The sequence below is a fragment of the Rhincodon typus genome, unplaced genomic scaffold, assembly GCF_021869965.1.
Source record: "Rhincodon typus isolate 14 unplaced genomic scaffold, sRhiTyp1.1 hic_rhity00001563, whole genome shotgun sequence".
Taxonomy (NCBI): domain Eukaryota; kingdom Metazoa; phylum Chordata; class Chondrichthyes; order Orectolobiformes; family Rhincodontidae; genus Rhincodon; species Rhincodon typus.
This window is the reverse complement of record NW_025967201.1, coordinates 1-25,000: the sequence shown is the minus strand read 5'-3', so window position 1 is coordinate 25,000 and position 25,000 is coordinate 1. Positions and strand designations below refer to the sequence as shown.

At 41.6% G+C, this 25,000-nt stretch overlaps 1 protein-coding gene across 1 annotated transcript; it reads right to left on the bottom strand.

Annotated features, from left to right (window-relative positions):
- Positions 1-16: 16 nt before the first annotated feature.
- On the bottom strand, positions 17-24,330 carry LOC109919749 (acetyl-coenzyme A synthetase, cytoplasmic-like). The gene is made up of 12 exons (XM_048592623.1): positions 24,217-24,330; positions 18,587-18,690; positions 17,790-17,862; positions 17,577-17,652; positions 14,680-14,773; positions 13,472-13,609; positions 10,342-10,512; positions 8,198-8,331; positions 6,584-6,716; positions 2,640-2,696; positions 2,453-2,533; positions 17-285 (listed from the first exon to the last, which is right to left on the bottom strand). Exons 2-12 carry the CDS (start codon positions 18,626-18,628, stop codon positions 115-117), a joined length of 1,170 nt encoding a protein of 389 aa, XP_048448580.1. The 5' UTR covers positions 18,629-18,690; positions 24,217-24,330; the 3' UTR covers positions 17-114.
- Positions 24,331-25,000: the final 670 nt, after the last annotated feature.

Here is a 25,000-nt window from a genome sequence, read left to right as displayed (position 1 = left end):
ACTGGAATGTATTCGGAATTATAATTTCCTTGCATAAACGAGGAGTAAAAGAAACATTTCAGCCACACAGCTTTAAACTGATCACCAACGAATATGGGTTCAGCCAAAGTAAGTTCAGACAGAATTTGAGCCTGCGTATATTGTTAAAAATGATTTAAAGTAAAGTAATAATTTACTGTCTCCAGTCAAATAAAATCCTGGGAACTGTTTGAAGTAAGTTGCCTCAAAGCGCTCCTTGTCTCCATATACAGAGCGCAGTATGGATGGCCAAGGTCGTTTGAATACCTGAAACAAAAACAAAAACCAATGATCTCACCAGTGAATGAAAACTCCAGGAAAACTGACACGCTGTGCAGTTTGCTTTTTGCTTACATAATTAGTCTGATAATTAAAACGTCCCTTTTATTACATGGCAGCCATGATTCAATCACACTTCTGCCAATGAAGGTTGTGAGCTCAAGTTCTACCCCAGAAACTTGAGGGTGGAAATCTACCATGGTACAGAATTGAGATAGTGCTGAAATGTAGGAGATTTTGCCTCAGACAACATAGACATCAGTCGATGTAAAAGAGCCCATGGTACCATTCTAAAAACAGTGGATTCTCCCAAGTGAATATTTACTCCTCAGTTAAAAAATACAAACTATTTTGTCATTATCCCCTTATTGTTCTCAGATTTATTACCATATTTCCTACTTACAACCAATGTTACCTCTTAAAAAAAACCAAAAGAACTGCGGATGCTGTAAATCAGGAACACAAACAGAAGTTGTTTGAAAAGTTCAGCAGGTCTGGCAGCAGTTGTGAATAAAAAAAAGTCAGAATTAATGTTTCGGGTCTGGTAACTCTGATTTTTTTCTTCACAGCTGCTGCCAGACCTGCTGAGCTTTTCCAGCAACTTCTGTTTCTGTGTCCAACATTCCCTCTAATTGTTTTCTCTCCTATGATGATTCCTGAAGTCTCTGTGCAGTGGCAGCTTCAGAAGTGGAAGCCAATGGGTCAGTACATTGATCAGCACATACGAAATCTCCCAGCAGCTGTGCAGCCATTTACAAAACTGACTACACTTCAGAAACACCTCACTGTGTGTAAGCATCTTCACATGTCCTGTATTGTGAAAGGTACAATATAAACTAGACTTCCCATATGTCAAGATAACAAGGTGTAGAGCTGGATGAACACAGCAGGCCAAGCAGCATCAGAGGAGCAGGAAGGCTGACATTTTGGGCCTAGAAATTTCGTCCAGCTCTACACCTTGTTATCTCAGATTCTGCAGCATCTGCAGTTCCTACTATCTCCTTCCCATATGTCAAGATGTTTTCCTTGGAATGGGTCACCTGACTGCAGCCAGAGGCTATAGCTGGAGGGCTATCGCTCCACATAAACCATGGCTGACCAGAGGTCTCTCCAAATCTTAGTGCTTGCCATAAGAGTGTTGGAAGGATTGGCAGGATGACAACCAACCTGTGTGGCTCAGTTACAAACACATATTCATTGAGTATCATGTCCTAGATTGGGCCTTGAACCCAGAACTACTGGCTAAACTGCATCACAAGACCTCTACGTACTAATTAAATGCAAGCTTTTGTTTTTTTATTCTGCACATACAAGTCATCATTCCTGCCAAAGTCATTTTATTCATTGATGGGATTTGGGCATCATTGGCTAGACCAGCATTTATTACCCATCTCTAACAGACAAGAGGGCAGTTAAGATTCAATTACATTGCTGTAGGTCCAGGTAAGGATGGCAGATTCCCAAAATGGCAGTAGTGAACCAGATGAGTTTTTACAACAATGGTCCCCATTAAGCTAGATAAATTGAATTCAAATTTCACCATCGATCATAGTGGGAGTCAAACTTGTGTTCACAGAACTATAACCTGGGGGTCTGAATTACTAATCTAGTGACATTGCCACTACGCTTCTGCTGTCCCTGTTCCAGATGTACTGGTTTCAAAAGATAAAGAGGCCATGCTGTTAATGTATAACACGTCAGTCAACAACACAAAGAGGAAAGTTTGTTGGTTCAACTGTGGATCATTATCAAGATCATGGATACTGGAGATCTGAAATAAAAACAGAAAATGCAGGAAACACTCAGCAACTCTGCCAATATCTGCAGAGACAGAAAGAAGAGTTAACATTTCTGTCTAATGATGAGTTTATAATCAGAAACTAAGACATTAACTTTATTTCTCCCTGCACAGATGAGGTCTGACCTGCTGATTATTTTCACCATTTTCTATTACTTTTACTTTATATTAGCATCACAGTGGTACATTACACAGCAGCAAAGAAGTTAACAGCTTGTGGATCATTTCACAAGTGATTGAAGAATTACGATCTCTTTTGTGCACAAGAATTATTCTGAACCTCATTGCTGTGTGAGATACTTAGCAAGAAGTCCACAAGTTCTGGAAGGCTCTGTTGGAGCTGAACTGAGCACCTACCAGGTAACCCTCAGCTTCTCCCTCCAGTTCCTCACCATGCTCATTGAGAATTGCAGGGAGAACACCAAAGAATGGAAATGTCTGGAGGAAGACAAACAATGCAGTTTTCGGATTAGTTCCTGCAGGAGGAAAAGAGCTCACACCTGAGAAAGAAAACATTGATGCAATTAATTAAATTAAAGCTTACAGTTGATCCTGGCTTCAATGGTGTAGCAGCAGGCAAAGGGGTCATCATTGGGCCACCCTGTACAGAGATACAAGACAAAAATGCTACACGACAGTCTCTAATTGGCACACTAAGTGGTACACTTTTGTTCATTGCTAACTAGCATAGAAACATTCTTAGCTGGTCAGTGCAGTGCTATTCTACTTGCAATCTACCAAAGGAATACTAGGATCTTTAAGGAATTGCAATGATTGAGGGATAATGGGGATTTTTTAACATCTAGTCTCAGGTTCAACAGCAATAAGGTAATCAGAAGCTGACCGATGGGAAAAGCACCAAATCCCCATTTTACACACATAAGAATCTATGGACAAGGAGCAGGCTATTTTTCCCCTTGAGCCTGCTCCATTGTTCAACGTGATCATAGAATCGCTACAGTGTGGAAACAGGCCATTTGGCGCATCAAATCCACACACTATGAAGAGCATCTCACCCAGATCCACCCCCCTACCCAGTCCTCATTTCCCATGGCTAACCCACCTCGCCTGAACATCCCTGGACACCATGGGCAATTCAACATGATCATGGTTGATCTGTTTACGTTTGGAATTCCACGTTCCCACCTACCCCTGATATCCCTTGATTCCCCTGGCTGTCAAACAAGAATCTCTCTTACATGAGCTGTATGTAGCAACTGTGTGTGTCACATTGGTGATGCTCAATCAAAATACAATCTAGGGCCAAAGACATGGAAATCATAGTTGACAAATCATAGATTGAATTGTTAGTATATATTTCAGTTTCAAAACCAAATAGGTAGGTTCAGCGAGTGGGAAAGAATCTGGCAGATGGAGTATAATGTGGGAAAATGTGAAGTTGTTGTTCACTTTGGTAGGAAGAATAAAAAAGCAGAATATTATTTAAATGGAGAATGATTGCAGAATTCTGAGGTGCAGTGGGATCTAGATGTTCAACTACGTGGGTTGCAATAACGTTATTATGCAGGTCCAGCAGATAATCAGCAAAGTTAATCAAACACCGGCCTTTATTACAAGAGGAATTTAAGATAAAAGTAAGGATGCTATACAGGGAATTAGCGATACCATATCTCCAATACTGTGCACAGTTTTGGTTTCCTTATTTAAGAAAGTATGTATACACTGGAGATGGTTCAGGGAAGGTTTGTTTGATTGACACCTGGAAGAGTGGGTTATCTTATTAGGAAAGGTTGGACATTCTGGGCTTGTTACCACTGGAGTTTAGAGAAGTGAGGGATGCCTCGAATGAAGTTTATAAGATCCCGAATGGTCTCAACAAGGTGGATGCAAAAAGGATATTTACTCTTGTGGGTGAGTCCCTGAACACAAAGCAAACTGGCAGAAGCACGCAAATCATAGGAGACCCTGAGCTCCAGAGTAATATAGGACTGAAATGGTGTGACAGTTGGGCCTGAGAGCAATGTGGGAAGGCTGGTAGTTTGTCAATGAAGACTCGTATGGACTAAGGGTCAAGGAAGATGGCTCCCATGGAACATGCAGGATATTAAGCTCAGAAAGGAGAGAGATTTTCAAAAGACATGAGAGGCATTTTTTTTACACAGTGGATAGCTCGCATGTGAAGTGAACTTCCAGAGGTAGTGGTGGATGTGGGCACAGTTATTAAGTTTAAAAGTCACTTAGTTAAGCATATGAATAGGAAAGGTTTGAAGGGATATGAGCCAGGAGTGGGAGGTGGGACTAGTTTCGTTTGGGATTATGTTCAGCATGGACTGGTTGACCCGAAGAGTCTGTTTCCGTGCTGTATGACTCTATAAGGCACAGTTGGATGATGGCCAGATCAAGCAATCAGTTGTTGGGAATTGTGTTGTCTAGTTTCCTGGGGAACGAGAATAAAATTGGAAGTGGTATATAAATAAGAAGAGTTGGAATGTTAATGAGATACAAGTACATTGGAATGAGGTATTCGCTGCTCAGTCATGTGATTCTGAAGTTGCCATTTTACCTTAGGGCAATATTGCAAAACATTTTCTCAACATTGAGATTCTAATTTTTTCTACTCCACTGTTCTTGCTTTGGTCGTGTTGCACTAGGAGGGGCAAAGATCTGCCCAGTGTTTTAGATCATAATGAAATGTCATCATCGTGAAACTTTAACTCAGTTTCTCTCCCCATGGATGCTGCCAGTCCTGCTGAGTATTTCCAGCATTTCCTTTCATCAGCCTATTATGTTATTTCATGAGTGAAATTCAATGAGATCAGCTGAGCATGACCCACCTTTACAAATCTGTGCTGGCTATTCTTAACTCAAAACTTTCCACCTGCCTCTGATTTCTTTTCCCTGATTATAGTTTCCAAAACCTTACTCTGATGTTAAGGTAATGGTCCTTTAGCTGCTAGAAATGTCCAAACACCCTTCTGTTATAAGAGTGCCCCATTTCCACTCTCCAATCGTGTAAGCATAGAACTAGTGACAATTGGAAAATGTTACAAGTCCTTCCACTATTACCGCTCCCGTTCTTGTTTTAGAAAACATGAGGAAAATATCAGCTTTATAATTATGTGAAAGATGGGAAATATATATTTTAGAGATAGTAGGAACTGCAGATGCTGGAGAATCCGAGACAACAAGGTGCAGGGCTGGATGAACACAGCAGGCCAAGCAGCATCATAGGAGCAGAGAGGCTGACGTTTCGGGCCTAGACCCTTCATCAGAAAAGGGGGAGGGGAAGGGGGTTTTGAAATAAATAGGGAGAGAGTGGGAGGCGGATAGAAGAGGGATAGAGGAGAGGATAGGTGGAGAGGAAACAAACAGGTCGAAGAGGCGGGGATGGATATATATATATATTTTAGCTATTTTCATACTTTATTATGTTAATATTGTTGTGGTCCCCCTCCCTCCCCCTACAGCCAACTCCTGAAAAGCAGATCCTCTCCAAGGGACAAGACTCTCCACTATCTCACCAATTGAGATCATAACAAACCAGTTCCCGTCATTAACTGATATCCATACACATGTTCATTTAGCAGCACTTAACAGAACCATAATGACCTGGATGAACTTCCCCACCTACCTTAAGAAGTCAAAGCTAAGGTACTCAAACCACAACAGCTCGCTCAGCATGGGTCAAGAATAAAACTTGGAGCTTCTTGGCTTTGTGCCACTCTACTTTTACCAAATAAGGTGTTTGGAGAGGTATTAATCTGAGAATGAACAGTATCTTCCATTTCTTGCATTGTACTTTCAGTTCCTCGATGGGTATCACCATCCCAATGGAAAGAAAGCAGATTCTATCCTCACCACCTCTCTCCCTGATTGCCAACAGTTGGAAATCCAGCCCACTGTGTCATTTACTCCATAGTGTGAAATGTGGAGGATGTAGTCATGTTAAAAAGAAATGTTCGTGCCGTTTTGAGGAGCATAGAAGCATAGGAACAGAAGTAGGCCATTCAGGCATTGAGCTTGTGGCTGATCTGTGGTCTGTCTCCATATACGTCCTTTTAGCGAAAATCCATAATACTTTTGCTTAATAAAAAACTAGCTCAGATTTAGAATTAACAACTGATCTAGAATCAATTACCATTTGTGGAAGAGAGTTCCAAACATCTACCCTCTTTCGTGTGTAGAAGTGCTCCCTAACATCTCTCCTGAATGGTCTTGCCTTCATTTTTAAATCATGCTCCCTAATTCCAGAATCCCCAACGTGTGGAAATAATTTATCTTTATCTACCCTGTCCTATCCTGTTAATACCTTGAAGACTTCGATCAGATCATCCCTTAACCTTCTAAATTCTAGAGAAAACAGGCCTAATTTGTATAATCTCTCCTCATAACTTAATCCCTGATGTCCAGGTATCACTGCATATCTTTCTTTGCATCTGACATCACTGGGACAAAATAACATGCCTCTCTCAAGTCCTTTCTCTCTGAAACAAAACATGAGGATGCCTCTTTAACAGGAATGTTTACCGTTTCAGTCTGCCAGAAAGTATCCACGATTGGACACTTGCCATTACCAATCACATTATAATACCATGTCCAAGCCTCCGGGTTAATAGGCTCTCCAGCACAGCCCAGGATTCTCAAAGAACTGAGATTGAACCTGAAGCAGTCAAGTGAAAAGAACATCTTACGGAGGAAAAAAGAAGATTTTTAAATCACACGCAACAACAAAACAAAATGATGTTACAATATAGCAGAAATTGCACGTTAAGAAGGAGGGGGAAGTAAAGCCTTAATCTGGAAGCTAAATTAAAGCATGAAATACCATTATTGTCAGAGGTCCTTCTGAAATCTGTAAAGGAAAGGACAATTTATTTGCAATAGAGAATGGAGAAAGCAAAAATAGATTAAAGGAAAACACAGCAAATATATCAGTTTTGAAAAGGAAAGACATGATTCAACTTTGTGGCACAATTTCATATCAGAAATCTTACAATTATTTTTCTTGGAGAGAATGGTTTATTTTAAATATACTCCTCCCAAATAATAAATACCAGCCCCAAACTTTAATTCTGCAACGCTCACCTTGCAAAGTCACACTGGGTAGAATCAAACACGTTTCTAAGAGATGTCAGAGTTTGTTAACAAACGGTAAGTAAGACAATCAGAATTACCACGTAAAGTATCATTCTCCCTTCTGGAATGTCTTTTCCTCTAAGGCACACAAACTGAACATATTTTGAAATGGTTAGCCAGTGATATCCTGACAAGAGCATAAGTGAAGAACTTCTCATTGATTGAAGTAAGTTTTCTCACAGTTGGTTATCATCCAGTGATTTCCCCTGGAAGAATGTCTGGATGGACATTTGTAAGCGCTCATTGGGATGTCCTGTTAGTTGAAAAGTCATTGTCCAGCTCATGTGGGTGAGTTCCTGATGAGATGCTGGCAAACCACTGTAACTCAATGAAGACAGAGGAGAGAAAAGGTGGGGAAAAGACAAGGAAGGAGGAGCAAACATAAAGGAAGAAAAGATGAAAAGTGGCTCAAAGAAGAAAGAAGAATTGAAAAGGGTAGAAATGTTCTTAGGCGCAGACAGACAATTGAGAATGAAATAGGATCCACCACTAGATTCAGTAAATGGGGCCCAGAGCTGTAGCCTGACTATGGTCTGGTATGACACCAGTTAGTTCTCAGGAAGCATCATCGTTTTCACAGTTTCGATAAATTCTTCCATACTGAAACCAAAACCCAAGAAACAACGTCATCGTGTATAACTTTAAATACTTAGGGAAACTCCAATAGATATTTAAATAGAACATAATTTCCAGTGTTTATAATAAGCAAAACTGCTCCAGGGATCCAAACATATGTCTTTGAATTACACGTAAGTTGCACCATTGAAACAAGCTGTTCAGCTTAGCCAGCCTATCTTAGTGTTTATCCCCCACACACGCAATAAAGGTAGAATACAGGAGGTCTTCACTTCATTTGATCAATCCATTGAATGCTCTAGAAGATTCAAATTGCAGTAAGCTAAGTGTATGGGTAACTAGCACACCTTTACTCAGTGACACTTCGGCCCTTACTTCAAGCTTCGTGCATTCAGTGATTAGCTCAAATCAGCTTCCTAACTTTCTTACTTTCTCACAGGTTCCTCTCCAAACTTCATCAGCATCCTAATCACTGTGGGCGCTGTGTAAAGCTTTGTCACTTTGTACTTTTCAATCATTTCATACAACCTCCCGACATGTGGATAGAGTAAGAGACCTTCAAACTAAAACAGAGAGAAATTTAATCAAAACACAACCATTGGAAAATCATCCGATTCACGTGTACAACTTTATTTTTATCGTTCTCAAATCTGGTGGTGGTGTCCTTTGGTTTTATAGTGAAGCTTCTAGTGGAACTCCAGCCTCTAGGCAGTGACCCTGCCATTTTGTGAGTTGAGAATTTAGCATTGAGAATTTACGAGGTGCAAACAGAAACCTTTGACCCTACTTCAGATCTGGCAGGAAGAGAAGGGCACCTTCTTGTACAGCTCTGTAAAAGGCTCCAGAAGGCACTTTGTAGAACATTAGGACCAAGCTGACTTCCTACTCCCTCCCTCTCTCAAGCAATCAAATTTCAAATAGGGAGATCCAAGGAGAAGAAAGAAAAAAAACTACCGACACTTTCATTTAGCTAAATATTCCTATGTGTTCCCCTGTTCCTGTTTACATGATTTTATTGAAGTAGAAAAGTGCAGAGGAGGAGTTGAAGAATATGTCTCTAAATAAGCCATGAGGTTTGGTTTGGGAAAGTGTCAAAATAAATTGAGAGGGTACAACGCTTGTTGAGTATGTGCCTCAGGCATTGCTTCTGAATGACAGCAGCCTTTTGCAACTAGCGTTTGTCACCTGAAATGCGGTGGCCAGTTTTTGGACATTAGGGGCTAGGGGAAAGGTACCTCACCTGCCCATTGAATTGCCAAAGGCTGCACTTCTCAGGTTGCCCCAAGTTAGCACACGTTCTGTCCCAGATATCCATGTGTTTCTTTACCTACTGCGTGTACAGAAAGCAGCCAGAAAGATGTTTAATTTTTTATTTGTTCAGTTTTATGGGGCCTGTAGAGGCAGAATGCCTGCTCATCATGTGCTGCATCATTCGATATTTCTATAATTACACAATTTTTAAAGTATGCACTTACGATCAGGTCTGAGGAAGTCAGGAAACACCAAGATGGGAGTGCCCTCAGAAGGATACACATCAGTAATCATTTTACAGGGGGGAAGGTAGCAGCTCCAAGGAAACAGGGTGGTAAGATCTCTGAGGGGTGACAGCTGTGGTCTTTCCTTCCTTTAGTCATGGGGTATGGAGACAGCGACCCCTGCCTCTCCCCCTCCCTCACAACTTCTTATCTGCCAGCCAGCACAAGGAGAATGTCTCTATTGAGTTGGCAGATACTTTACAGAGCAGAGCGTGACAGCTACACTGCCACCAGCAAAGTGCCAGGGAGCCCTGGAAAATCCCCTTCATCATTGGCCTTAATGGTTTAAATTGAGTACCCACGCACAGAATCATAGAATCCCTACAGTGTGGAAACAGGCCCTTCGGCCCAACAAGTCCACACTGACCCTTGGCGCATTCCACCCAGACACATGCCCCTATAACCCACCTAATCTACACATCCCTGAATACTACAGGCAATTTAGCACAGCCAATCCACCTACCCTGCACATCTTTGGACTGTGGGAAGAAACCAGAGCACCCAGAGGAAGCCCACGCAGACACAGGGAGAGTGTGCAAACTCCACACAGACAGTTGCCCGAGGGTGGAATCGAACCCGGGTCCCTGAGCCACCGTGCCGCCCCATGTAGAGAGGATAGCTGATCTGTATCTCAGCACCCACGGAAAACTTCCTCGGTAGTGGAAATATAAATACGCCTCAACCCCCCTCTAATTCTGCTTTCTTTCCCTACTGCTCCAATCACCTACGCTCCCCCCACACAGTCCACGGGACCAGGAAAACTCACATCTGTGATACTAACATCCCCCGTTGTGACTCCTTAAACCTTTTTGCGCAGTTTATAACCAAAACTGACTAAAATGATATGCAGAGGTGATATTGGCCATAGGCCTTGGAGTGGATTGTCTCTTTGGCTGGGATGATGCCACACCATTCAGACCCCTCAAATAGAAAACATTACCGTAGCAAGATGGAGGCTTCTGCCTTCAATGCATCATCAAACCTGGCCAGAGTGAATTCTCTATTCTAACAGATACTCTGAATACTGTCTCCACTCACAAGAATACATGTCGCACCATTTGCCAGTGGGCCATAGATGACATAGGAATGTCCAGTAATCCATCCAATATCAGCTGTGCACCAGTAGATGTCATCATCGTGGTAATCAAAGACATACTTAAAACTGACCGCAGTGTAAATTAAATAACCTGCAACAGTGTGCAGTACGCCCTAGAACAAAAGTAAAACACAAGTTATTGTCAGTAATGTTCATCTTCTGGTGAATTTACAAAATCAGAATTGTACCAGTTCAAAGGCAGGCCATTTGGCCTATTTTGTCTGTATTGTCTCCAAATGAGCATTTTGCTTAGTACCATTTTTTCGCCTTCTCCCTGTAACCCTCAACATTGTTGTATTTAAATTAACACCCTCTTAAAATCCTGAATAGAACCCACCTCCACCACACTATAACACAGTGCTTTCTAGACCTGAATCACTCACTGTTGGAAAATGTTTTTCCTAATTTCACTTATCTTAAACGTTCTATTCATTCAAAGGATGTTACTGGCTCGGTCTGCATTTATTGTCCGTGCCCAGTTAAGAATCTACCGCATTGCTGTGGCTTTGGAGTCACATTTAGGGTCAATTGACCCACATTTGGCAATATAACTATTAAATTTGTCCCAAATTATTGTTTCTGGAAAGTTTCCTAACCAGCAATGTCATACTGACCAGCCTCTAGTTGCTGGTTTTATCTTTACATCATTTTTTGAATAAGGGTGTAATGTTTGCAATTCTCCAATCCTCTAGCACTATCCTGAGTCTAATAAAAACTGAAATATTATGCCCAGTGTCTTTGTAATTTCCATTTTCAATTTACTCAATCTCCTTGACTGCATTTCATACATCAGTTACACAGGGAATTAGTAACACCACATCCAGAGTACTGTCTACAGTACTGGCCACTGCACTTACGGAAGGATGTTAATGCATTGGAAGCTGTTTACTTGTCTAATACCTGGAATGAGTGGATTGCCTTATGAGGAAAGGCCAGAAAGGGTAAGCTTGTATCCTTTGGAGTTCAGAAGAGTCATGGAATTCTTTCCCTCAAAAGGCATTAGATGCAGAATCTTTAATTTTTTTTTAAGGGAGAGCTGGATAGATTCTCGACTACCAAGAGAATGAAGGATTATCAGGGGCATGCAGGAATGTAGAGTTAAGGTTAAAATTAGATCAGCCCTGGCCAAATTGTTCCATGTTCACATATGGCTCCGGTGTCTCATCAGCTTTAGGTACAGAAAGCCAATTCAATACTTCCTCCTTAGCTATCTTAAGTCTTTCTGCTGTCAGGACTACTTCCTGTTTCGCAAAAACCACAGTAGCATTTTCTTCTTTGAAAATACAGATTCAATGTATTCATTTAGTACCTCAGCCATACCCCTTGCCTCCAAGTGTAAAATCCTATTATGGTCTCTAATCAGCACTTGTCCTCCTTTTATTCACCCCTCCTCTACCACCAACGCTAGCTCCACCCACCCCCGTTTTCTACCATTTTACCTCAAAAGGACTTCCAGATTTCCATTCGAACAGACTGCAACAATTTGCTATCCTTCCAATTCACAAAGATCAGCTATAAATGTTATGTTGACCTACATAAGGCACTTGCTGTCATTGAGATAACTGAAGTTTGGAAAAGTAAGTGTATTAATTGTTTAATAGATTTATTTATTAAAACATACTAAACTGCATTAACTGAGGGTCTTACTGATAAGCAATTCTTAGTTCATTCACAGGAAATGAGAGTCATTAGTAAAGCTAGTATTATTTGCCCTTAAGAAGGTGGGGAAGAGTCTTCTAAAGTGTTAGTTACATTGCTGTGGTTTTGAAGTCACACAGAGCACAGACCAGGTAAGGATAGCAGATTTCCCTCCCTAAAGGACATTTGTTATTGCTTCGGATTTTTATGATAAGATGATAGTAACACGATCACCAATACAATTTTTATTCCAGATTCATTTAACTAATACAGGTCCCATGGCTGCTGTGATGAGATTTAAACTTATGTCTTCAGATTATTAGTCAAGGCTTCAAGATTACTAGTCCAGTATTATTACCACCATACTACCGTTCCCATTCATGAAGGACTAAGGATTGGAATTCATAGCATCAATATTGTTAAAATCAGCAGTGATAAAGGGGAGATAGTAAGAACTGCTGATGCTGTAGTCAGAGATAACAGATCAACTTTCCTGCTCCTCTGATGCTGCTTGGCCTGCTGTCCTCCTCCAGCTCCACACTGTGTTATCAGTGATAAAGGGGAAGTAAGTGGTTAAGTAATTTTAAGCTAAATTAGGTTGGTGGTTACAGGCTTGTCGTAGGATTATGAACTGGATTAGACCACTCAGCCCATCAAGTCTGCTCTGACATTTCATGCAATCATGTGGATCAAACACTTCAATGCCTTTTATCCACATTATCCCCATAACCCTTTATGTCATTGGTAATCAGAAATCTAGCAACCTCTCCTTTTAAGCATACTGAAAGACTGAGTATCACAGCCCCTGGGGTAGACAGTTCTAAAGATTCACAACCCTCTGAGTAAAAACAGTTTCTCCTCCTCTAGATCCTAAATGGCATCTCTGTTATCTTTAAATAATACCCCTTGGTTCTAGATTGAAATTCTGAGGGAAGTAAAAAAATTCAACAGTCGTAAAGCTGTGGAAAGGAATGGTTTTGAATAGGTAATTGTATATTTAGTCTTGATTTCAGCATCATGTTGATGCTAGAAAGAATTAGATACAATTTCTTGGAGCGCTGAAACTGAATAATACTGAAAAAAGAGATATGTTGGCAGAAGTTTTAATGTTGAAGTCATCAGGACCAGTTTCAATCAATCACAGCAATTTATACAACAGCAGGCCAAGGCTTTACCATGGATAGGTTCCCCAAACGCCTGGTTAATGCTTGCAGAAGGCAAGTTCCTATGTACGAATGTATGCTGCTTCTAGCAAGCACCAATCAGTTATGTTATCAGCTAAATCGGTGATCTCAAATCGGTTGTTAGTTGTAGCTAAGTGCATACTCAGGGTGGTTCAGCAAGTGTTGTCCAATTGTGGAGTCACACCTAACAATAGACACTTTATTTTGAGATTTTACAAACACAGGCTGGCTGAGCAGGCAGAAGACTTGCCTTGGGTTTCCCTGTTGATCCACTTGTATATAGGATGAAAAGTGGATGTTCGGCATCAACCCATTCTGGTTCGCAATGCTCACTCGCATCTTTCATTAGTGCATCCCAGCACATATCTGTTTCACAGTTCCAGAACAACTATGAGAAAGAATTAGAACATCACCATACTTCCCCAGTTAACATTTTGCTGCCATTTGAAATGCAGAATGAGAAGTGTCATTTTATCTATCAAGCCCAACTTATAGCCCCGGCCATTAAGCTTCACCTGGCCAAAGGACACACAAGAAAATCTGACAGGGACAGTTGTACACTCTTTACAGATCCCACAAGACACGCTTACCATTATGGTCATTCATCAGGCAGACACTGAACTGTTCTCAGCCTTCATTTATGCTACTCCAGAACTTGGAGGCTAAGGAAGATCATTCAGAACTTCCCTGTTTGATGCTGTGAATGCATGTCACGTCAGTAGAACAACACAGCTGGGAGTGGGAACTTGCTATGGGGGAAAGTTACAGGTCAAAGTCTCAACTAAAATGTATTCTATTCTCAGCAAAAATGGTGCAACTATGGATAGGAATAAGCAGGAAGGTCTTGGTTGTGTTCCCTGGCTGATATGTACAAGGTTAACTGATCACCATATGGTAAGGGCAGACTTCAGAAATAGAAATAGATAAGTTGATCTGAATATAGTAAAGTTTGTTCACAGCTGTATATTGTAGAGACTAGTTAAGGACAGGAGCAGGTGACAGTACGAGGCAACAGGCTGATAACCAAAACTTATTGGCAAAGTACAAACTTGAGTAACAACCATTAAAGTAAAGTATCAACTACAACTGTTATCACTGAAATCACAGTCCAGTAACAGAATTAAGACCTACCGGAGACAGTAGTGAAAAGTGAATGCAAAAATAATAATTCCGAATCAGAGACAGCTAAAGAAATAAAATTGTTTATTCATTGATTTGGCATCATAAAGATGAGAAAAATACTCACTGTTCGAAATGAAATCAAAAGAGAGTATTGAGATCCTTAATTAGGGAGGGAGGATAAACGGTGCGTGTACTTTTAAACTAAGGTCATCATGTATGAACATGTGGAAGAGGCATACCAGAGGGACCAAATAGTTTCACTATCCAAGATTTCATATATTTTTGTTTCACGTCAACACTTAATCATCACTTTTTTTTTACTGAATTGGCATTTACCTGCAGGATGTTACAACTATCCTGTTCATGGTTGTTTCTCACCTTGTCACCAAGGTGTTGTACCACAATGCACTTTTTCAGAATAAAGCTTTCTCTGAAATAAATTATAAATACATTTTATAAAGAGTGATTCATATTTAAATAAAAATGATAAATGCAATATATTCTTGTAGCAGATTTTTTTTAACATTTGTTAATGGGATATGGACGTCACTGGCAAGGTCAGCATTTATTGCCCATCCCTGATCACCCTGGAGAAGCTGTCTTCTTGAACTGCTGCAGTTCCTGGGGTGTAGTTACATCCATAGTGCTGTTTTGATGGGAGTACCGCAATATTGACAGAGTGACCATGTAGGAAATGCAATATATTTCCAAGTTAGGATAGTGAGGGGCTTGGAGAAGAACTTGCAGGTGGTGGTGTTGCCATTTATGGGGAGGCAATGGCCTAGTGGTATTATCGCTAGACGGTTTATCCAGAGACCCAGATAACATTCTGGGGACCCAGGTTCAAATCCCGCCATGGCAGATGGTGGAATTTGAATTCAATAAAAACAAATCTGGAATTAAGAGTCTAATGATGACCATGAATCCAATGTCAATTGTTGGGAAAAACCCACCTAGTTCATTAATGTCCTTCAGGGAAGGAAACTGCCATCCCTACCTGGTCTGGCCTACATGTGACTCCAGACCCACAGCAATGTGGTTCTGAACTGCCCTCTGGGCAATAAATGCTGCCTAGCCAGTGTTACCCTTGTCCCATGAATAAAAAAAATCTGCTACCATTGTTCTTCCAGATGGTAGAGTTTGCAGATTTGGAAGTTGCTGCTAAAAGAGACTCAGTGAGTTTTTGCAGCACACCTTGTTAATGGTACACATTACTGCTACCGTGCGTCAGTAGAGAAGGCACTGAATGTTGAAGGTAATGGGCTGCTTTGTCTTGGATGGTTTTGAGCTTATTGAATATTGTTTGACTTATATTCATCCAGGCAAGTGGAAGTCTGGTCTTGCTATGTTTGGGCATGGACTGCATCAGTATCTAAGGAATCATGAAAGGTGCTGAACATCAGCAAACATCCCCACTTCTGACCCTGTGATGGAGGGGAGATCATTGATGAAGCAGCTGAAGGTGGTTGGGCCAAGAAAACTTGTCCCCTGATTCCCACTGACTCCAGTTTTGCCAGGGCTCCTTGATGCCACACTCAGTCAAATGTGGCCTTGATGTCAAGGCAGTTGTTTTTGTGGTTTTCTTAATTTGTTCATGGAATATTGATGTCACTAGATGGAACACCATTTATTGCCCATCCCCAATTGACCAGGCAGCAGTTAAGAGTCAACCATATTTCTGTAGGGTCTGGTACCATGTAGGATGACAGATTTTCTTCCCTAAATTTCATTAGTGAAACAGACGGGTTTTACAATTGTCAGTGATTACCTGATTGTTATTAGACTAGCGTTTATTTTTTAAATTCCAGATTGTTATTGAATTCAAATCTCACCATCTGTCATGATCAGATTCGAACCCATGTCCCTAGAACCTTAGCTTTGTGATATGACGATGTTACTGCCTCCTCCATTGTTACTTGCATTTCACCCTATGATCAAACAATGGTCGTCAAATACCATTTATGGAAGAGGTGAGAATGGGTGGGGATAGTTTTCTTTTGAGGCGATTCCTTTTTATTTAATATTTGAGTAAGCATTTAAAATGGAAACCATGCCACACAAATACATTCTCCCATTACCTGATCAAAAGAAGAAAGTCAGTGCAACTCAAATGTAATGCACAGAAGTGGCTGAGTCAGGATAAACTGACAAGCAAAGACAAAAGATCATGAAAAATAGAAGCCTATTGAGACTGATCTGCCATTCAATAACTTATTGGCTGATCTAATCCCAAGTCTTAACTCCACTTTCCTGGCTGCATAATCCATAACTCTAGTCTTTGTTGTAGATCAAACATCCATTCAACAAAATTATACATGACAACCAGATTGTAAAGTAAAGGAGCCAACACAACTCACAGCATGATGCAGAGAAGTATATGTAAACGGATGTGATTCAAATTTCATCAAGACTCCTTAGACAGCACATTCTAAACCCACTGTCATCTCGAAGGACAAGGGCAGCAGATACATGGGAACACCACTAGGTACAAGATCATCTCCAAGCCACTCACCATCTTGACTTGGAAATATATCACCATTCCTGCAGTGTTGCTGGGTCAAAATCCTGGAATTTGCTCACCAACAGTATTATGGGTGTACCTACAGCACATGGAATGGAGTGATCCCAACAAGCAGCTCACCACCACCTTCTCAAGGGTAGCTAGGGATGGACAATAAATGCTGGCCCAAGAAGTGACACACACATCCTACGAGTGAGTAAAATAAAACAATAAAGGACAGTCCATGCATCACGTCTGCACAATCAAATCCACCCTTACCAATTCTCATGCTGTTTTGTCACCTACACAGTGCCCTTCTATGTAACAGAAGTTACATGACCAACAACCATGAGTACTTCTCCTTTTGTTTTTAATTAAAAATAAACAAAGAGGAAACAAGGTTTTGAGAGAAGTTTTTTGCCTGAAGTAATTTGGTAATCTTTAGAATAAAGAATTAGGATGTTAAATTGGAATTTAATACAATTTGGTTCGCAGTGTGTGAAACATATAAAATGGAACATAACATTTAAATATCTTGAACGGAATGTTCTATCCAGGGGGATCTGTTTAATTCCATGCTTTATGTTTGGAATCTCCAATATGCAAGAAGTGGGCATGATATTCAATATATTCACCACGATTCAACACGGATTGAGGGTCTCTTTGAGGCTGTCTCTCTCAGAAAGTAATTTGAGATACTCAGGTGCAGAAAGGTGTTTTGCAGAAATCTCACTTGTCTTTGCACTTTTCCAAGGCATCATCTGCGATCTGCTTTAGGTTTACAAGCTTTTCTCCCCTGTAGAAACCATCTGAATTACAGACAAAAAGAAAACCATGACTTGCCAAAATCCATAAAGTTTCCAGCATGACAGATACAACAACTGACCACGATAAGGGTCAGAAGAGAGGACAGTGAATTACTAAACAGGAGTAACTGTGTCCTTACCTGCAGTAACCAGTAATATACATTGTGAGTCTAATATTCTCTCACACAGAGATTCAGCTGAGAAACCTGCAAACTAAATCACAAACATATGAAACACTATATTGGCTATTGCTGTTTAATTAGCAGATCAGACTCAATATTTTGGTGAGAGTATTGTCCATGGGAATAAATAGTGTAGCTGAGGTCATGTCCGAGAAACATGTTCCGATGAGAGGTGAAATACTGGCCTGGACTTTCTAATGGCTAGATTGTCATTTTTGCAGCGTAGATGGGAGTTGCACATCTGAACCCAGCAGAATCCCCAACGTTCCGAGGAAATTGACCAGGAAATTGAAGATTCCGCTATGCAGTACCCATGGACCTAAAACCTTCCAATGATGGCTGATTTATATCAGAGAATTCAGAGTGATCCACTGCAGTTATGTAAATAGTTAATATTCTGTCAAATACCTGGCACCCTTTCCAGTTTGCACTCTGGCTCCCTACCCTCTTGGCATCCTACCTACCTTCACACTGGCACCCTTCTCACTTGGTACTCATACCCTATTCACCTGGTACCCCACCGACACATCACCCTACCTACTTGACACCCTGTCATACCTATCCACACATTTCCCAGACAATTCTCACAGAGGTCAGCATGTTGCTACTTGCATGGGGTCCTGGCTCAGATCTCAAGTTGTACATCCAATCCCCAATGATCTGGAGACTGGATCATGCAAGACAATGAGTTAAACAACTAGACAATCTGTTCTTAGTTGTGTTGTTTGATAAGTGAGGCATCAGAACATACATACCACCACTGAGTGTACCGCTCCTATTCTTGCACATGCCAGCATTGCATATATCAGCTCTGGGATCACTGGTAAATATATGGCAATCCTGTCACCTTTCTTCACCCCTGTAAAGAAAATAAGATTTTCTGCAGTTTATATTTTTTATGATTGATGGATTTCTGATGTTGAGTGTTTAGGAGTAAATCTTCAAGGTTTGAGAAACTTTGCGAGGTTCAGTCCAACAATCAGCTCCCTGAATGATTGAACCAAGCAATGGAAAATTCTTTCTCCACTTATAGGGTTTCCTCTAAGAACTTCGAGTTTTGTTTTCCCTATAGCATACATAGATATGTAGATTTGCACAAGGCAATTGTTAAACATAAAGTACAGCACAGAAACAAGCTATTCAACTCACTTTGTCCATGCCAGTGTTTAGGTTTAACCCCATTATGTCTAACTCCATGAATACTACTTTATTTTTCTTTCTTCCTCATGTGTAATTCAAGTCTCCCCCTTTAAAATTCACCTGGACTACACCCTATTAGTGTTAGCAAATTACACATCTCACCACTCTCTGGGTAAAGAGGTTAAAACAATCTGTGCAAGGATCTTCTATGTGGTATAGGTGGTTCCAACACCAGCCAACCACTATGCAAGCTGCCAACAGATTTTTGACCCACTCAATAGCTTGTCTGCCGGTTGAAGAAGGTATACCTTTTTCCCCACCATCCACATCAACAGCCCAAAACCCATAATGTCCGAAAGTTATCCCATGGCACTACACAGAGGCACAATCCACGAAATAGGAACACTGAGACAAAGGACAGTTAAGGAGAAGTGATCAAAAGTTTGGTCAAAGAAGTCAACTTAAAGAAGCACACACAGGAGAAGTACGAGATAAACACAGAATTGTTAAAGTATTGAAGGAGGCCATTTGGCCCATCATGTCTGTACCAGCTCTGTTATCTAGTGCCAATCTCCTATCTTTGCTCCAACTCCCTGCACACCATTTCTATCCATTTAATCACTCAATGCGCTCTCAAATGCCTCAGTTGAACCTGGCTCCACCACATTTCCAGTCAGTGCATTCCAGACCATAACTATCTGCTTCTTTTGCACATCATTTTAAATCTATTCCCTCTCATGCCTGTCCCTTTGCATGCAGAAACATCTCCCTATCTACTCTGTCTAGTCTGCTCATGATTTTGAAAACTTCTGCCAAGTCTTCGCTCAGCCACCTCCTCCAAGGGTAAAATAGAATGTGATATAAAACAGGAAATTAGAGCTGGACGTAACACAGTAACACAGGGAACTTCAATGTCCATACAGACGGGGTAAATCTAATTACCAAGAATGCTTTGGAGGACCAAATCCTGGAATATTTTCAAGATGGTTTTTTTAGAACAGTATGTTGAGGAATCAATCCCAGTATTGCGCAAGGAGAAAGGGCTAATTAACAAACTCAACGGCTGCTATTGTGGTCATCTCCCAAAATTGCTATAGAAAAATTTCTGGAACAGATTGGAAGGTAGCAAAGGCAACAGCACAACTTAAGAAAAGGAGAAAGTCACACAGGTTATAGTCCAACAGGCTTATTCAAAATCACAAGCTTTCAGAGCACAGGCCCTTAGTCAGGTCCACCCCAACCCAACACTGGCACCTGCACATTAAGAAAAAGACAGAAAGAGAAAAGGGGGAGCTACTGACTGGTTAATTTGACAACTGTTGTAGAAAAAGAGTCTATTATAAAGGATGTGATAACTGAATCACTTAGAAACTAATGGTAGGGTTCGAGACAGTCATAGAGTAATACAGCATGGAAACAGGCCCTTCGGCCCAAACTGATCCATGCTGACGATGGTGCCCACTCAGCTGGTTCCAATTGTCTGCATTTGGTCCATTCCCTTTAAACCCTTCCCATCCATGTACCTATCCAAATGTTTTCATGAGTCAACATGGATCTACAAAAGGGAAGCCATGTTCGATTAGCCTCTTTAATATAAGGGTTTTTTGAATATATAGCAAGCAGAATAAATAAGGGGTGAAGCAAGTGGATGTCATAGAGTCATAACGATGTACAGCACAGAAACAGACCTTTCGGTCCAAACTCATACATGCCAAACAAATAGCCTAAATTAATCCAGTCCCATTTGCCAGCATTTGGCACACATCCCTCTAAATCCTTCCTATTAATGTACCCATCCAGATGCCTTTTAAATGTTGTAATTGTACCAGCCTCCATCACTTCTTCTGGCAGCTCATTCCATACACACACCATCTTCTGCGTGAAAAAGTTGCTCCATAGGTCCCTTTTAAATCTTTCCCCTCTCACCTTAAACCAATGCCATCTAGTTTTGGACTCCCCTATCCTGGGGAAAAGACCTTGGCTGTTCACCCTATCCACACCCCTCATGATTTTATAAACATCTATAAGATCACCCCTCAGCCTCCGATGCTCCAGGGAAAATAGCCCCAGTCTATTCAGCCTTTCCCCATAGCTCAAACCCTCCAACCCTGGCAACATCCTTGTAAATCATTTCTAAACCCTTTCATGTTTCACAACAGCCTTCCTATAGCAGGGAGACCAGAACTGAACACAGTATTCCAAAAGTGGCCTAACCAACGTCCTGTACAGCCGCAACATGACCTCCCAGCTCCTATACTCAAGTACTGACCCATAAGAGCAAGCATACCAAATGCCTTTTTCACTATCCCGTCTACCCTGCAACTCCAAGATGGTAATCGAAGATGGAGGACGGGAGAAAATTGTGGCTGTAAGAGCTGCTCCTTTATCGAGATATTTGGAGCGTTGGAGCTGATTTCCTCGAATTCTTGGAGCAGTAATTACTGTTTTATAAGTTGTAGCATTGTTTTGGAATTTTGTTAAAAAAAAGATCAAAACCACGGCACTTTAAAAAGGGAGGAAGAGAGAGAGCAGGTACCATGTTGGAGGTGAAGAAAAGAAGGATCAGTGAACCTGCACAGCTGTCTGACTGGGCAATGAACTTTCACAGCTGACTGCCTCTGCTGTCAGTTTCAATTATCCCTGGACATTGGATGTGGTGTATTTGAATGTTCAGAAGGCTACCAGTAAAGTCCCACACAGGAGGCTAGTGAACAAAATCAGAGCATATGGAGTTGGGGATAATATACCCACATGAACTAAGTATTAGTTAATGGATAGAAAACCAAATGGGAGGATAAACAGGCCATTCTCAGATTGCCATGCTGTTACCAGTGGGTACCTCAAGGATTAGTGCTTGGGTCCTAGCTATATAGGTAATTTGCATGTGGCAACCAAATATAGTATTTCTAAGTTTGCTGATGACATAAAACATGGTGGGAATGAGAGCTATTGCAAACTTGGTTCAAGGGGATTTAGGCAGGCTGAGTCAGTGAACAAGACTATACCAATGGAATATAATGTGGAAACATGAAATATTGTCCACTTTGGTAGGAAAAATAGCAATGCAACATATTTCTTAACTTGTGAAAGATTGTAAATTATTGATTGGTATCCTTGTTCATAAGTCACTGAATGAGTATGTTCAAGACAGAAATTGGGCTGGTCTTGGGATGACGTCGGGAGTGGGGAGATTTTGAAGCTTGTGAAGTCCACATTGGTACCATTGGGCTGCAGGGTTCCCAAGCGGAATATGAGGTGCTGTTCCTCCAGCCTTCGGGTGGCATCATTGTGGCACTGGAGGAGGCCCAGAATGGACATGTCGTCCAAGGAGTGGGAGGGGGAGTTGAAGTGGTTCGCGACTGGGAGGTGTTGTCGTTTGTCACGAACCGAGCGTAGGTGCTCCACAAAGCGGTCTCCAAGCCTCCGCTTGGTTTCCCCGATGTAGAGGAGGCCACAACGGGAACAGCGGATACAATATACCACATTAGCAGATCGTTTCCTCACGTTTTACCCCATCAACCTCCGGATTCAACACATCATTCTCCTCCACTTCTGCCACCTGCAATCTGACCCCACTACCAAGGATATATTTCCCTCCCCACCCTTATCTGCCTTCTGGAGGGACCACTCTCTCCGTGACTCCCTCATCCACTCCACACTCCCCACTAGCCCCACCACCCCCGGCACCTTTCCCTGCAACCGCAGGAGGTACTATACCTGCCCCTACACCTCCCCCTTCATCTCCATCCCAGGCCCCAAGAAGACCTTTCACATCAAACAGATGTCCATTTGCACATCTGCTAAAGTGGTATACTGTATCCGCTGTTCCCGATGTGGCCTCCACTACATCGGGGAAACCAAGCGGAGGCTTGGAGACCGCTTTGTGGAGCACCTACGCTCGGTTCGTGACAAATGAAAACACCTCCCAGTCGCGAACCACTTCAACTCCCCCTCCCACTCCTTGGACGACATGTCCATCCTGGGCCTCCTCCAGTGCCACAACGATGCTACCCGAAGGCTGGAGGAACAGCAGCTCAATGGTCTCAACGTGGACTTCACAAGCTTCAAAATCTCCCCAACCCCGACCTCATCCCAAGACCAGCCATCTCGTCCTTGACCTGTCCGTCTTTTCTCCCACCTATCTGCTCCTCCCACCTCACTTACCAAACCCCACCTCCATTTCCTACCTACTAGCCTCATTCCCCCCACCTTGACCTGTCCATCTTCCCTCCCACCTACCTGCCCCTCCCTCCTCACTGACCAACCCGCATCCCAACTCCCTACCTACACTCACCTTTACTGTGTTCATCCCCGCCTCCTTGACCTGTCCGCCTTCTCTCTGCCTATCTGCTCCTCTATCCACCTTCCATCATCTCCTCTCCCTCTCTCTCTATTTATTTCAGAGCCCCCTTCCCCTCCCCTATTTCTGAAGAAGGTCCAGACCCGAAACGTCAGCTTTCCTGCTCCTCTGATGCTGCCTGGCCTGCTGTGTTCAGCGAGCTCTACAGCTTGTTACCTCTTTTATTCCAGATATTTTATTTTATTCAAAGTCCAACTTCTTACTTTTTAAGATGATTCATGTGGCAATTCTTGTCACTGCAGCAGAATTGGTATGAAATGAAACTGGGAAAAGTTAAGAGTATTAATCACTTTACTTCACCAAAGGCAGAATGACAGAATTACAATTCTGAAATACAAGTATAATCAACAAAACATGTCATTAGCACTCACATGCTACTTCATTCATATCAGGATTACCACCAGTGCCACTCTGCTTATGTGAAGTGCAACAAAATTGATGAAATTGTGGATGTACCGACTATACATTATGCTAAACCTTAACTCTTTGTGTTCTACCACCTACATCAACCTAGATCTGTTAAGAGTTATAAGAATTGGTATCTTCAATGATAGTCTGTCTACTTTTAGCCTGGTATTTCTTGTTCTTGTTCTGGTTTTGTTGTGTGATGATACAGATGGAATGGGGGAAGCTGGGGGCATTTAAATACCAGCACAGACTAAATGAATGGCCTGCATCTGTGCTGCACATTCCACCTAATTCTATGTGGAAAGTATAACAAAGATTAGAATGAAACACTGGAAAAACAGACATCTCTATTACTTTGACATTATATGCTGAAGCAATGATCACATTGCAAAAATACATTTTAAAAAACTGACAGTGACTTACTCACTCGAATAACACAGTGCTTTACTCACTGGATTAACAGAGCTCTCTACTTACATGGACAAGACAAGAGCTCTCTACTGCTGCCTGGAAAAAGGAATTATTCACCTAAAGTCCGTAGAACATTGGCAAACTTGCAGACTTCCTTTAAGAGCTGAGAGTAGGTGATGGTGGAGCAGACATTAGGTTCATTTCCTTCCCTAGAATAAAAAAAAAGGTCATCCTGATTAAGAAGGAAAAGTTACACCTCCAATATCATCCATCTGTCTATCCTAAACTGAACTAAAGGCTTCATTGAATCACACTCTCACTTCTAGCATCTCATGCCTTTAAGCTAGTGATCTCAAACTCAAAATTAGTTCCATTCTGATTTTGACCAGTACCTCGTCTAATTGGTCATTATTCATGGAGTCAATTCCAGGCTCTGCCTTCTCCAACTCATCTGAGCCACTGTGACCTTAAGATTAAGTACACTGCCTGTTGTTTCTCTCTGACGAGATCTATCTGTGGTTCTCTAGTGGATCCACGGCGAGTCTCAATCATGTGGGCACCTGAGCAAAGGTCAATCCTGTCTTCACCTGACGTTGAAACCCATGTACTTCAGCTGGAATTATCGGAAAGCAATGGGGGACAGGTACCAAAGCCCATCTTCTTGTTAACCTAACAGTGCAGAAACCAGTTGTCATGCCTAACATTGCCCTGCTTGTGATCGGATGATTTAGACTATCCAAGCGTGGATATTTCCTGATGTTGGCCATTTAGTCAATCACATTTTTAATTTACTATACCATTTCCTTACATCAAGTCTGCTCAAAAGCTGATGAAGCTCATCAAGAATGTT

Bases quoted from the DNA above. Each gene is read 5' to 3' on its own strand.
- LOC109919749 (XM_048592623.1), bottom strand. From the start codon at position 18,628: ATGCTGGCATGTGCAAGAATAGGAGCGGTACACTCAGTGGTG. The intron at 14,774-17,576 runs GTGAGATTTCTG...AATTTATTTCAG, and splicing joins TTGGAAAAGTGCAAAGACAA to AGAAAGCTTTATTCTGAAAA. The intron at 10,513-13,471 runs GCAAGTCTTCTG...CTTTTGTTCTAG, and splicing joins GATCAACAGGGAAACCCAAG to GGCGTACTGCACACTGTTGC.